Source organism: Cupressus sempervirens, chromosome 10 (genome assembly GCF_028749045.1).
Source record: "Cupressus sempervirens isolate cs-2001-9-10 chromosome 10, ASM2874904v1, whole genome shotgun sequence".
Classification (NCBI taxonomy): domain Eukaryota; kingdom Viridiplantae; phylum Streptophyta; class Pinopsida; order Cupressales; family Cupressaceae; genus Cupressus; species Cupressus sempervirens.
The window spans coordinates 441,570,323-441,583,488 of record NC_143127.1 but is presented as its reverse complement, the minus strand read 5'-3'; the positions used below and the strand labels follow the sequence as shown (position 1 = coordinate 441,583,488).

The 13,166-nt window shown below is 34.3% G+C and overlaps 1 protein-coding gene across 1 annotated transcript; it reads left to right on the top strand.

The window, feature by feature from the left end:
• The first annotated feature begins 11,754 nt into the window (after nucleotides 1-11,754).
• Nucleotides 11,755-12,437, top strand: LOC149534611 (uncharacterized). Its single transcript, XM_089803988.1, has one exon. The coding sequence runs from the start codon at nucleotides 11,932-11,934 to the stop codon at nucleotides 12,094-12,096; it is 165 nt and encodes a 54-aa protein (XP_089660114.1). The 5' UTR covers nucleotides 11,755-11,931; the 3' UTR covers nucleotides 12,097-12,437.
• The last annotated feature ends 729 nt before the right edge of the window (nucleotides 12,438-13,166 follow it).

The following is a 13,166-nucleotide window of genomic DNA, read 5'->3' as shown; positions in this document are numbered from 1 at the left end:
AGCCACTACCATACACCATACGACCTCCAATTTCAATCCCTAAGCTCACCTATGACCCTCACCACTCAATCTATAATCATATGAATTCCCTTACTCCACCGTACAACCTCTATTATTCTACCATATGACTATTCTGAACACATTCCCACCGTATGACCACCCACACCTCCCATCCATATGGCCTTGTTTCTCCCACCATACGACTCAATTGCTTTGATCACTGTACAAACATCACCTTGCACATCTTTCCCTCAAGACCGTACAAACATTCCTAATTGCAGTCCTTTTGTTGATAATTGGCTAATAGAGATATGTAATTGTTGTCATTTATGGCAACACATGATGTACATTCTTATAAGAAACCTCATAAATAAAGATACTTAGTGTTTGGTACTTAGAAAATTGTCTAAGTATAGAACTTGGTTTACATCAGTGTATTGTTTTGTTTATAACTTGTTGTTGATGTCATACTATGACTAGCAAAGTTAGATGGAGATAGTATACATGTTAGTGATGATGTGTATAACCTTAGAAGTTAGTATGAACTGTACGAAACATAGATAATCATGTTTGAAGTGAAATAAGACAACAAAATTGAAGGAAAGTATTATTTTATTTACAAGATATTACTTATCCAAGTAGGGCTGACATCCTAGATGTTTATTCTAAGTTGGAAAAGTGGATTGTGGTCTTAGCCAACTCAGCAACAATTTGTATAAAGGCACGGTATTTATATAAAGGACATTTTGTGATGAGAAGTGTGATTGTGATTGTGATTGTGACTACAAGTGCTATCTTGTAATTGTGATTATATGCAAACTTTTGTGAAAGCAATATATGTGAAGTTTTATATGAGCTATTTCGTGATCCAAGATCAAGCTAAAGATCAAAGATCAGTCAAGGAAGAAGTTATAGTACCTATATTCCAGAAGTCTGATTACTTGTTTGGGTAGTGAGCTCTTCTTGTAACTAGAAGTGCATGTTTGGGCAGTGGGCTCATCTTGCATTTACTGTACCACAACTCCTAACAGAGTTGGAATCTCCTAATAGGGATTCAAAGTCTCCTAACAGGGACTGCTTATACTAAATTTTCTCACTGACTCTTAACAGGGTTCATCCTCTAACAAGGAACTTATATATCAGTATATTATCTAGTGGTATCATCCCTACTTGGGTTTTTCCTTGGCCAATGTTTCCCTAGTTAACAAAATATGGTTTTATGAGTTATCTTTGTGCATTTTTATTATTATTTTTCATCATTACTAAAGTTTATAGATTACTGATTCACCCCCCTCTCAATAATCCCTATTTGTAACAATTGGTATCAGAGCATAGTTACTTTATGGATATGGAATAGTTGATGAAGAACCTTGAAGAAGCTCTTGAACAAATTGATCTCCTTACTAAAGAAAGAGACAAGCTGAAATATATATATATATATATATATATATATATATATATATATATATATATATATATATATATATATATATATATATATATATATGAAGACTCCAAAGTATACATTGGTCAATTGAAGGAAAAGATTAAACATCTCAAATCCAAGCTTGAATCTATTGAATTTGGAACTAGTGATGGTGATTATTCAAAGCTAAAGACAAAATACAAGATCTTGAAGCATGAATTGAAGATTACGAATATGAAGTTGACTTTGAGAAATGGTCCTAGCAAAGTTGAATTTTATTTGAACACTAAAAATGCAGATCTGAGAGCAAGTCTGGCAAAGAAAACATCTAAATTTAAAACATTGAAAGAAGATCATAAATAACTTCATAAGTACAATACTATTGTGAAAGGTGAATTAACTCAGTGCAAGCAACAACTTGAGAAGCTTTATTCTAGCAGAGAAAAATTTGAAGATTCAATGTCAATACAAAGACCTACTTATGATAAGATTGGTCTTGGTTATCTAATGAACATGTCTACAAATAAACTTGAGATTAGATCAAATCTGAAAGAAAAAGACAAATCTGATGATAAGATTGAATCCAATCAATCTTCTGATAAATCCAAAGAATTGAGAATAACAAGGAAGTTGAAATTTTGAATGAACCAGAACAAGTGGAATCTCCTAAGGAAACCAAGTATGAATTTAGAGGTAAGTGCTTTTTATGTAATGAAATAGGCCATATGAAAAGAGATAATAGAAATAAGTCATTTAATCATGTTAAGGACTTTTATTGTCATAATTGTCATGGTATGGGTCATAATACAATTGATTGTAGGAAACCTAAGTATGATAATGATAGAAGGAATAGTAGAATGTCTAGAATTACTAACCCTACAGATAGAAGAAGATCTAATGAAATGACACCGAGAGAAGGAAGATCTTATGAAGTTAGAAGACAAATCATGTGTTATAAGTGTAACAACTTAGGATACATTGATCAGAATTGTCATGCACATGATGATCAACATAATCCTAGAAGTAGAGCACTAGTATGTTAGTTATGCAACAAATTCAGACATACAACAAAGTACTGTATAATGGACATAAACTTCAGGGATAGAAGGAACAATGGAAGAAACTTCGAAAATAGAAGGAATGATGGAAGAAATGCTGAAAATGACAAAAGGAACTCCAGAACTAATAGAGACAATGAGGAACATAGAAACGTTGTTAGTGAACTTCAAGAAGAACTTAATGAGGCATTTGTGAAAGGAGTAAATATCTCAACATAAAAGCTAGATGATGATGAGATAAGAAGATTGAAGTTAGTTGATGAGTTTGATTCAACTAAGTTGAATTAAGCTTGTTCACAACATCAAAATTTGAGAACTTCATCTAGAGGTGGAACTAGAGGTAGCAAAGTTGGAAAAAGGTGTATTCAATTATGTTTAAATGGTACTTAAGCTCGTGTGTAATTTGGAGCTTCTCTAAACAAGTTATGAAGGAATTCAGAGTTATTGGTATTACAAAAAAAGTTAATTTTATAATAGAAGATGAAAAGTATGTTTTTATAGAGAATTTCATGATTCAAAGTCTTGTAGAGTTTTGTCATGATGGAAAATAGCTATGGCAGACCTTGGCTGGCATTGGAAGAGCAGACAAATAATCTTAAGTAGTTATTTGATTATATAATGTAATTGATAGCTTTTTCGTGTTTGCAAAGTATGCAATTAATGCAAGTTCAAGTTGATGGAATAAATGGACTACAAAATTTATTATCACTTCATTGTGAATTCATTTGAAGTGAAGAGAACTCAAAAGCAACTTATTAGAGTGATTTTGAAGCAAACCCTATTTTCGGAAAGAGTCACAAACATAATGAGCAATGATAGATGTACAATGGAAAAGATTACAGAAGTATGAAGAAGGCATCTTGCAGATAAGATATTGGACAGTGGCAACTTGATAATGAGAACATTTTAGAATGAAATGAAACAAAGACTCAGAATTGAACCTATAATTGTAGACATTTTTAAAGAAGACATTTGTGTTTTGGTTGATCTGTATTTTACATATATTCAAGCAGTGAAACCTTGGGAAACATTTCTTGATCCCTTGGGTTATGAATTGAATGATGATACAATTATTAGTTATATTGATTTATTATTGAAGTCAGTGAAAGATTAAAGTAGAATACAGATTTGGTACTTATGATGAGATTACCTAGTCAGCTCATCAAACAACCTTGGAGAAGGCATCACAGAAGAAAATATAATCTATTATGAAGAAAGCACTATCAGAGGCCAGTATGATAGAGAGTGAGTCTGAGGTTATAAGGCAAATTATGAAGCAAGGAATGTTGAATATACAACCTTTATTAATATCTATTATAGAAACATCTTTGGAACAAAGCATTCTGTATGTAGTAGTGTCAAATGTGCAACCAAGTGAACCTAAGAGAAGATCTAAAAGATTGGTGGAAGCAGTGAGCACTAAGACAAAAAGGGTCAAACAACAAGCCATCGGACCAGGTAAAAGACATAAAACGTTGTTGACAATTATTGAGTCAAGTGATGAAGAGGAAGAAGAATAAGAGATCAAACAAGTAGAGAAAGCAACATTGTCAACGCAATCAACAGGAAAAGCTCGGGAACCCTAGAAGTCGAAGATAGCCAAGATCAACACAACTATTGCTAATGAAGGTAACTTTGTTCAAATGAACAAATTTTATGATTTGTATAATAGTTTTGAGAAGGATCAAATTGATATCTCTATTGTGAGATATCTAAAAGCAAACAATTTGAAATTAAAGGTTATTGAGGGTGTAGTAAACCAAAAGGTCTATGATAGACTTATTCAGAAGAAGGCACCTGCAAGAGAAGAAGATCTAGAACTTCAGAAGTCTATGCTTAGAACTATTTGCAAGACTAGTGATGAAGAAGAAATTAAGAGATTGTTGAATAACCTCACACCGTACTTGAGGAATAAAGTGAAACCATTTCTATTTATGGTTGGTGAAAAAGATAAACTAAGAAGTGAGACTATGGCAACTATTAGACAAATGTTGACAGAATCAAAGGCAGCATCTCCTCCAACACCTAGAACCTCAGAACTGTCACTGAGCAGTTAAACTATACAAGTTGATCAAACCAATGTTACCATTAACATTGATGATTCCAATCCATTTGAAGGTTCCGAACTTAATGAACCAAATACCAAGGATATTGAGGATAAATTGAGATAGATTGTAGAGGAAAAAAGGCTACTTGAAGAAGAGAAGAAGAAGATAGAGGAGGCCAAGCAAAAATTGCTTGAGGAAGAGAAGAAAAGAAAGGAAGAGAAGGAAAATAAGAGATTAGCAGAAGAATAAATGAGAAAGAAAAAAAAGGAAGATAAGAAGAAGAGATTGGAAGAGAAGAGAGAAAGAGGAAAGAGAGGAAAGAGAAAAAGAAAGAGGAAGAAGAGAGAAGAATAAAAGAGGCAGCTAAGAAACAAAGGGAGGATGATACTAAACCATCTAGTTCATCTACTCTGCTCTCTCTTACTAGTCTGGCATCTGATGACGATGATCAAACAGATTTGATCTCATCTCTATCAAAGCTTATATAGAAGAATAGGACAATAAAGAGCTTACATAAAACTTTGATGGAAGTTATTGATAGACTACACAATACTTTGGTAGTGTAGCACACTGAATCAGATCCTGAATAGAGGGCACAAGAAGTGCTAAAATCATTTGATGAAGATTTTACTAACTTGTTAAATGTGGTAGAATCAAAGGCACAAATCTCACATGATGCTAACCTATTTAGCACCATCTGTTAGAACATCAAGAATGATTTGGTTAGTCTTGATACTTGTATCAAGGAACTTCAGAAATGTCAACAAGATGGGAAGACATTGTATATCAAGTGTACCTTATCACAAAAGCTGACCAAGGAAATCAACAGTCAGATAGAAGGAAAGACGAGTGATCTAGAGGCTTTATCTAGCCAGAGCTGACATCCATCTTGCAAAGTTGATGATTTTGAAGGACAAGTGGCTAGTATTCACAATGACATTAGAAAATTGGAACTTTGGAGGGAATTTTTTTTGAAGAGGATATCAACTTTTAAAGAGTCTATTGCTCTAAAATTATCTTTTGTTGAGAAATAGTTGGAGGAATGTGTCAAGGCCAAGGACACATATTCTAACTTTTTGTATTAAGATCTTAATGCAATTGAGATTGCATCATATCCTCTATGTGCAATTCTCATCTTAGTTGAATCTACCAAGGAAACATGGACTAAGGGTTGGATAGTCTGAAGACTAATTTTGATGATTGCATGAAGATCCTATTAGCATAAGGAAGGACAACATCTTTGACAGTTTTGGACAGATTTCTGACATTTTTGACCTTTTCCATTGATGTCAAAGGGGGAGTAATTGCGAAAAATTGGAAAGTTCTTAAATCATTGAAAGGGGAGAATATTGTAAGTACATAATGTGAAACATATTGTAAGGGCGAGCATATGTAAAGTTGGACAAATTATAATAGATGTAATATGTTTATTTTTTTGTGTTAGGTTTTTGTTACTTAGCCAATTTTCCCTATTTTGTTGCCATCAATGCTAAAGGGGAAGATTGTTGAAAATTGGCTAATAGAGATATGTAATTATTGTCATTTATGGCAACACATGATGTACATGCTTATAGGAAACCTCAGAAATAAAGATACTTAATGTTTGGTAATCAAAAAGTCGTCTAAGTATAGAATTTGGTTTACAACAGTGTATTGTTTTGTTTATAACTTGTTGCTAACATCATATTATGACTAGAAAAGTTAGATGGAGATAGTATGTAGGTTGGTGATGACATGTATAACCTTGGAAGTTAGTACAAAGTGTACAAAATAGAGATAATCATGTTTGAAGCAAAACAAGACAGTGGAATTGAAGGAAAGGATTATTTTGTTGATAATTACTTGTCCAATTAGGGCCGACATCCTAGATGTTTACTCTAAGTTGGAAAAGTGGATTGTGGTCTTAGCTGACCTAGCAACAATTTGTGTAAAGGCATGGTATTTATGCAAAGGACATTTTGTGATGGGAAGTGTGATTGTGATTGTGATTACAAGTGCTATCTTGTAATTCTGATTATATGCAAACTTTTGTGAAAGTGATATATGCAAAGTTTTATATGAGCTATTTTGTTATCCGAGATCAAGTTGAAGATCAAAAATCAATCAAGTAAGAAGTCACAGTACCTATATTTTAGAAGTTTGATTACTTGTTTGGGCAGTGAGCTCTTCTTGTAATTAAAAGTGCATGTTTGGGTAGTGGGCCCATCTCACATTTACTATACCACAACTCCTAACAGGGTTGGAATCTCCTAATAGGGATTCAAAGTCTCCTAACAGGGACTACTTATACTAGATTTTTTCATTGACTCCTAACAAGGTCCATCCTCTAACAAGGAACTTATATATCAGTATATTATCTAGTGGGTATCATCCCCACTGGGGTTTTCCCTTGCCCAGGGTTTCCCTAGTTAACAAAATATGGTGTTATTAGTTAGCTTTGTGCATTGTTACTGTTATTATTTAGCATTACTTTATTGCTTTGTTATGTATGGTTTAAAGTAAGAAATAATATCCAATTGGCAACTAAAGTTTATAGATTACTGATTCACCCCCCCTAGCAATCCCTATTTCTAACACCTTTGTCACCGTATGAGAAGATTTTGGTCAACAAATACCATCGCACAAACTCTCCTATGCATGCCCCCCAATACCATACGACACCCATAAACACACTCCAATAGTATGTACACCATTGTTTTTAATTGTTTTATCTCCAGAAGGAGAACGAGAACATTACAGAAACAATGTGGAGAGAGGTAGTAGAGTGTGAGGTAGATGATAATGATGGAACATATGGCGTGAATGGATGGAGATTCAGTATTCATTTGTCACTATGAGGGTTTCAGAAATGGTTGAGTTCTAGGAATTCACATTTGTCAAGCGAAGACCTCAATACTCATTGAAATGGAGATAGTGGGTCAAGATCTTCCAGTAAGCACACCTTCTGAACAACACACCTATGCAAAAAGCACACCTTTTGATAGGTGCACCTTCGTGAAAAGCACACCTTTTGAAAAATGCACCTTGGTGAAAAATGCACCTTCTAATAGGTGCACCTTGGTGAAAAGTGCACCTTTTGATAGGTACATCTTAGTGAAAAGAGCATCATCTGACAGACACACCTTAAAACTGTTAACAAACTGCTGAAACAAAACTGTGAATTTTGTTGAAATGTCAAACACCGACTTTGCTTTTGGGAAGAATAGTTTTTAGGGCCTCTTTTAGGCCAATTATGGTGAGTGGTTCTTTGGCACGATGCTAATGACAAAAATTATCACGAATCTTTCTCTTGAAAAGATGATTATTGACCAACTCCAATGTTTTAAATGACCAATTTTCAACCCACTGGGTAGCTCAATCAAAGATAAATGTGAATGTTCATAAGGGGGCCTTTGTTGGTATCTGTCAATTCAACACAACTTTGAAGAAACGTAACTACAAAACTAACGTATTTTTATATATTTTTCCCATTATATGATGAATGCAATTTCTAATCAATGCAACTATATGAATTTCTATTTTAACCACACGTTTGAAAAGCAGATAATGAAGATCAAGTAACAAGAGATTAACGAAAATTACTGAAATGGAAATTCCTAATAGAATAAGCCAAAGCAAAAACACGTCTACAAATTAAATTATCAAAATGACTTGGTAGGAAACCAATGAAATTAAGAGCAGTGCTTCCTCAACTCCACTGATGCAAACGTTGATGGGAACTTTAATAAAAACCAAAAGATGTTTCAGAATTCATCAAATCATGCAACCATAGAAAGTGCACACACACAAGATAAAACACTATGCATGGGCAATAGTGATCCTTTCTCCAATTTGTCACAACAAAATTTGTTAACATAAGGCAAACACCAAAAATAATTGATTGCACAATTATCATAACACAACAAAACCATTGGATCCATTACTAATCATGAACGCAAATTAATAAAAAATAACACACTTCAACAAGATTTACTACACTTAGAATGAGAGGACCAATGACATTTATTATTGCATCAAAATATCAGCTTGGAGTATATATTACATCAATGTATTTATAAGAAACTCTCTCCTTGTTTTGTGTTAGGAGTGAGAGCTCTTGTAATGCAAACACTATGATAAAAACTAATAAAATAAAGCTAATTATATACAAATTGACTCTCTAAATGGTGATAAGTAGGTCTCCACCCTTGTTTATATCAATTAATGGGCACATGAGCCTTTACATTACTAAAACAATAAAAGAAGAAGAAGATAAGAAGGGAGAAGCCATGTGATGATCTGGGAGTCATTGAAGCTTAAAAAATGCAAGCTTGATCTTCTCTAGGCATTTCAAGGAGTTAATCTGCCATGAAAACTTATTTTCAGTGCATGAAACACTCAAAGATAACAATTGGTAGTTAATTGTTGATGCAATTGCAACTGATCAAAATTGTTGGCCCACCTTGTTGAAAGTGCACCATTGTGTTTGGCACACTTTATGAAGAGAGACCTTTGTGTTTGGCAGACCTTATGAAAAATGCTCCTTTGTGAAAAGCGCACCTTGGTGAAAGGACCAAAATTGATAGAATTTTTTTAAGTCCACAATTTCCAAAAGTGACATAATTTTTCTAAGTCCACAATTTTTAGTTTCCAGTATCTCAGTCTTGTTGACCTTCAACCAAAATGATGTTTGGATGTTCCCCTTTGAACTTTTAGATGGCAAAGGTGATTTCTTGAGGATTTGACAAGTTTATAGCTTCATACTTTGCCCTTACTTCTCTATGGAAATCATGAACTTTTTGCCTTACTTCTACAAAATCATCCAGCTTAGAGTCCAACTCCCTTAGTGTCTCCTTGGTTTTGAAAATGCGTCTGACATCATCCTTAGAGGATACTACTTCAAATGATACTTGAATTGTTGTACAAGTATTTTCACTGAGAATGGTTGTGTTTTGGAGTCATCATCAAATATCTCTAAGATGGTTGAACTATGGTATTTGTCCACTTCTAATAGTTGGGCACATATTCTCTAGATATCTTGGATATCTTCATACATAGATAACATGACCTTGTTACTGATCTCCAACCATCAATCTTACCCAGTTCTTCTCTTGTCTAACATCTAGCAGCATTCAATATCTCTCACTTCTAAGTGCAAATCTATGAATTGTGACTTTGTGGTTACTCCTTGGAAATTGGAAGTCATGGGTTTGAGTGTGGTCTTAGCTGGTGTAGAAGACAAGGAAGCCATCGTAATTTTGGGGACCTCAGGGACCTTTGGATGTTTTGGATATGTAGACTTAGCAAACCTTTAGACTTAGCGCACCTTTGCACTAGTGCACTTTCACACTTAGCACACCTTCACACTAGTGCACATTTAGACTTAACACACCTTTAGAATTAGTGCACCTTCACACTAGCACACCTTTAGGGAGTTGCACAAGGTGCTCAATTTGCCAAAAAATCAAAGTTCTCGGATTTGAAAAGGATTTCTGGGTTTTGCTTAAATGAGGTCTAGGATCACTATTGTGCACTTATTCATGATCTTTTTGATTATTTATCCCTCTTTATAGTCCAACATTGTCATGGATTTGAACTCCTTCTGCTTCTTCTATCTGAAATCCCAAGGCACCTGTGTTGAATATGCACATGCAATACCATGGTAATCTTTTCTTCTATAGATGATGAGGATGCTATGATGACCTACATAAAAGATAAACGTCATTATACTGGTGCTAGGGGGTAAAAATGACACTTAATGACTAGACATGACTAATGAAAAAATTGACAAAAATTGGTAAAAAACTGATGAAAGCCATAATTGTGCACTAACCAAGTGTGTAGGGTGTGCCTAGTATGCTAACTGGGTCAAGTTCCATGGTCTGCGCACTTGGAAAGGGGTGTAACTAGCATACCTTGGTAAGGTGTGCTTTTGCACACTTGCAAAATAAGTCAAGGAAGCATACATGACACACCTTGTTAGGATGCATATGTGCGTTTGGTGCGCTTGTGCACACCTTTGGTCTTTATGCAAAACTTCATCTTCTTTGCTTATAGATTTCAAATGATGCTAATTGACCAGCCTCTTAAACTTGAACTACAAAAGTTTCACTCCATGAGGCACTTTTGAAGATACCTTATTATGACGAACAAGCTTCTGGTAGTCAAATAGAGAGGGGGGGGGGGGGGGGTGTCCCAATTTTTGAAGTTGAAAATGGGGCCTGTGTTGTGGAACCATAATAATTAGTGCCTACGATAATCATCCTATGCGCTTGTCATTAGATACCACTGCCTTATTGGAAACCTAGTTTTAGAAGCCAAATTTCTTTTCATTTCAACTATGATGGTTTCATATTAGATGGTCACCTTGGGTGCTGATTAAATATAAACTTATATGCCTAACCATTGTAGGAATATTTCAATTGATGTTTACAATGAATCATGTGGTTAGATGGATTCAGAGGATTGACCCAGTCTTCTCTATGTGTAGTTGTGCATCTTGGACAAACTTGGCTCAATAGGTAGCTTGTTGGAACTAGTTTGAGCTTGCGAGACAACTCAAGGGATTTGAAATTTCATTCTAGCTGCATAGTTGGGTGTCTTGGAACCCTTGGAACTACACTAAGACATTCATTTGGAAATGACTATGAAACAATTATTGTCCTTATACTTTTTTTGTCAGCAAAGTTATCTAATGTGTGCACATCTTCATGCTATTTTTTCAAAAAAAGAAGTTAATGCATGTTTTACTAGATTTTCTGAGGGTTCACTGGAGGACATTAAATTTTGTCATGATGACTATGTAAATAGTTGATAACTAGTATGTGTTTGAAAGCATGTACTCGAAATTAATTATTTTCTACAATTAACGGTATTAGATCGATACATTCATATAATTTTATAATACTCCCGAAGTCATCTTATATATTATCATTTTAGCATAAGTTTTGAAAACTATTTTCAAGCAATTTAATTTTTCAAAAGAATAGTCAATAATTTGAAGATCATTGACAATGCTCAAAGAACACTCAAGAAGTCGATGATCATTGACAATGCTCAAGACATAACTTAACTGAAAAGTAACATAATTAGAAGATAAATAAATCTTAACAGTACTAATAGATAGCTTTTTAAAAGTTTCTTCCAATCCAATCGATTCCACCACTAAAATAAAACAATCATATTTACTTTTATGATCAATAATTTGATATAAGTTTAATGTAATATTTGAATATTCACGCCCTTATACTTCCTTACTATAAATTGATTACTTTGATACAGAACAATGGGGCTCTACGTAGTTAAAATTTGAAGATTTCGCGTGATGCAAACTTCATATTTCAATCTTTTAGCTGTTGTTGAAAGTCTGGAGCAGCGTAGCTTTATAATTCATTGAAGAAAGCAAGGGAATTAAAGAGTGATGGCGAGGATGGCGGAGGCAAGCAAAGTAGAGCAATCGCCGATGATAGTCAAATATGCGCCCTTCATAGTGGCGGCTCTCATTGTCGCACATCTTATAGCTTTTGTTTACTGGATCTACAGAGTGGCCGTCGAACAGCCTCCCCGCCGCCGGAAGATTCAGTGATCGGCTATGGCTCATCGCAGTATGTTGTCATCAATTTTCATTAGCGAAACTTAGATTTATTTGATTCGTCCGTTGATTACAGTAACTCCAGATTCATGCCTGTGAGATGCCTATATATTTGCTTTCGGCACACGTCACATTGTAAAGTTCTCTTTGTAAAATTGGTAACCCCGCAGTTAGTGTTAGAATGCCGTTTTATGAAACCCTATGCGGGTTCTAATACTTGTTTATGAAACCTACGGGGTTTGCTGCACTTTTATGAAACCCTAATTGGGATTTTAGAGTAAACTGTAATGTAAATTTCTAACTACAAAATTCAATCCAGTACGCATTTGATTTTATTTCTTTGCATCTAACACATTATTTATAGGGAAACGCTTGATCGGTAGTATTTGTGATTTTCTTAAGCATACAATGCTATTTGTATCTTACTCAGGCTAATTAAATGTTTATCGCCAAAAGCTCTAAAGGAATTTGTCTATAAATCGCTTTGTTAGAAATTACTAATTAAAAATACGTTTGAGCTGGAAGAATTTAAAGCTTTGAACTGTTTATAATATTATCTGAGCTAACGATTTGAAGTTCCCAACACCAAAACTGAACGGAGATCTTTCAACAGTTCAAGCTTTTTTAATGTATTTCAAACAAAAAAAAATAGAGGACCTGGATCAATAATCTCATGCAAAACTTGTATTTTGTAATAATACCTCTTACGTGTCGTCATTGATTTTATTTCATATATTCATTTTGATGATCCATCGACTAGAATACTACAAGTCAACAGCTTAAAAAGGCCAGGATCTATGTAAGAGAGCAAAATCATATTGTGGGGATGTGCCACTGTATAGATAAATTGTATCAAGGGACATTGTATTGACAACAAGCACAAGCTAGAGAGTTCCCCCCATCATGGAACTTCATATGCCAACATATCAACCTACGATTTGCATCAGAAATCATCCCACATTATAATCTATCTGCAAATTACTTTTATTTGGCATATGACAATTGCTCTCATAGCCACCCACACCATAAATAAGAATGGAAACATCAAAGATGACAACATGCTA

What these genes read in the sequence shown, in the direction of transcription:
- LOC149534611 (XM_089803988.1), top strand. Translation starts at nt 11,932, where the DNA reads ATGGCGAGGATGGCGGAGGCAAGCAAAGTAGAGCAATCGCCGATGATA.